This window comes from Bison bison, unplaced genomic scaffold (assembly GCF_000754665.1).
Source record: "Bison bison bison isolate TAMUID 2011002044 unplaced genomic scaffold, Bison_UMD1.0 scf7180017864312, whole genome shotgun sequence".
Classification (NCBI taxonomy): domain Eukaryota; kingdom Metazoa; phylum Chordata; class Mammalia; order Artiodactyla; family Bovidae; genus Bison; species Bison bison.
Genome location: NW_011494884.1, coordinates 1,723,419 through 1,724,029, shown reverse-complemented (window position 1 = coordinate 1,724,029; position 611 = coordinate 1,723,419). Strand labels below are relative to the sequence as shown.

Sequence of the window (611 nt, the reverse complement as noted above, 5' to 3'; positions counted from 1 at the left end):
CTCTGAGGCCCCAGGTGGTGGACGGTACCCCCAGACTGCGTGTGGGGCTGCGAGAGTCTCCGTTCTCTGCTGACCGTGATGGGCGCCCCCGCGTGCTGCAGCTGAACCTGAGTGCCCGGGGCCATCTGCGCCAGGCCCGAGCCCTCTTGGAACACGAGGTGGCCGCCGCTGGACGGGCTCAGGCTGATCTGTCTCACCAGCACGCTGGCATCCACGAAGCCCCCGGTGGGACTGCTGCTGCAGAGGCCCAGGCCGGGGCCGGGGGCACCTGCCCGCACGCTCTGCAGGCCCGGCCCTGGCGCGGGGCTGGGCTGGGTGGGGCTCTGAGTCTGCACCTGCTGCGACAGCGGCGAGGTGACCTGTATGTACGATGGAGACCCGTGCTCAAACCGCCTCTGCTGCGCGCTAAACTGGAATCCTGGAGAAGTGGGGCTGGGCAGCGGCAGGGGGGCCAGCGTGATCTGGGGGTTTCCGCCCACCACCGGCCCCACATTCTGAAGGGCGATATTCACGTTCTGCCCGGCCACAGGACTCCGATTCATCAGCTGCGAAACTTGGTAACCGGGGGACTGGGGTGCAGACGGGCTCACCGCCGGGGCGAAGGGCGTGGC

The 611-nt window shown here is 69.1% G+C and overlaps 1 protein-coding gene across 1 annotated transcript in view; it reads right to left on the bottom strand.

The window, feature by feature from the left end:
- Nucleotides 1-611, bottom strand: part of EP400 (E1A binding protein p400) — a 108,364-nt gene that overhangs the window by 88,425 nt on the left and 19,328 nt on the right. The window contains exon 3 of the mRNA XM_010852522.1: nucleotides 3-609. Within this exon, the coding sequence (XP_010850824.1) occupies nucleotides 3-609 (607 nt within the window). The remainder of the gene's footprint in view (nucleotides 1-2; nucleotides 610-611) is intronic.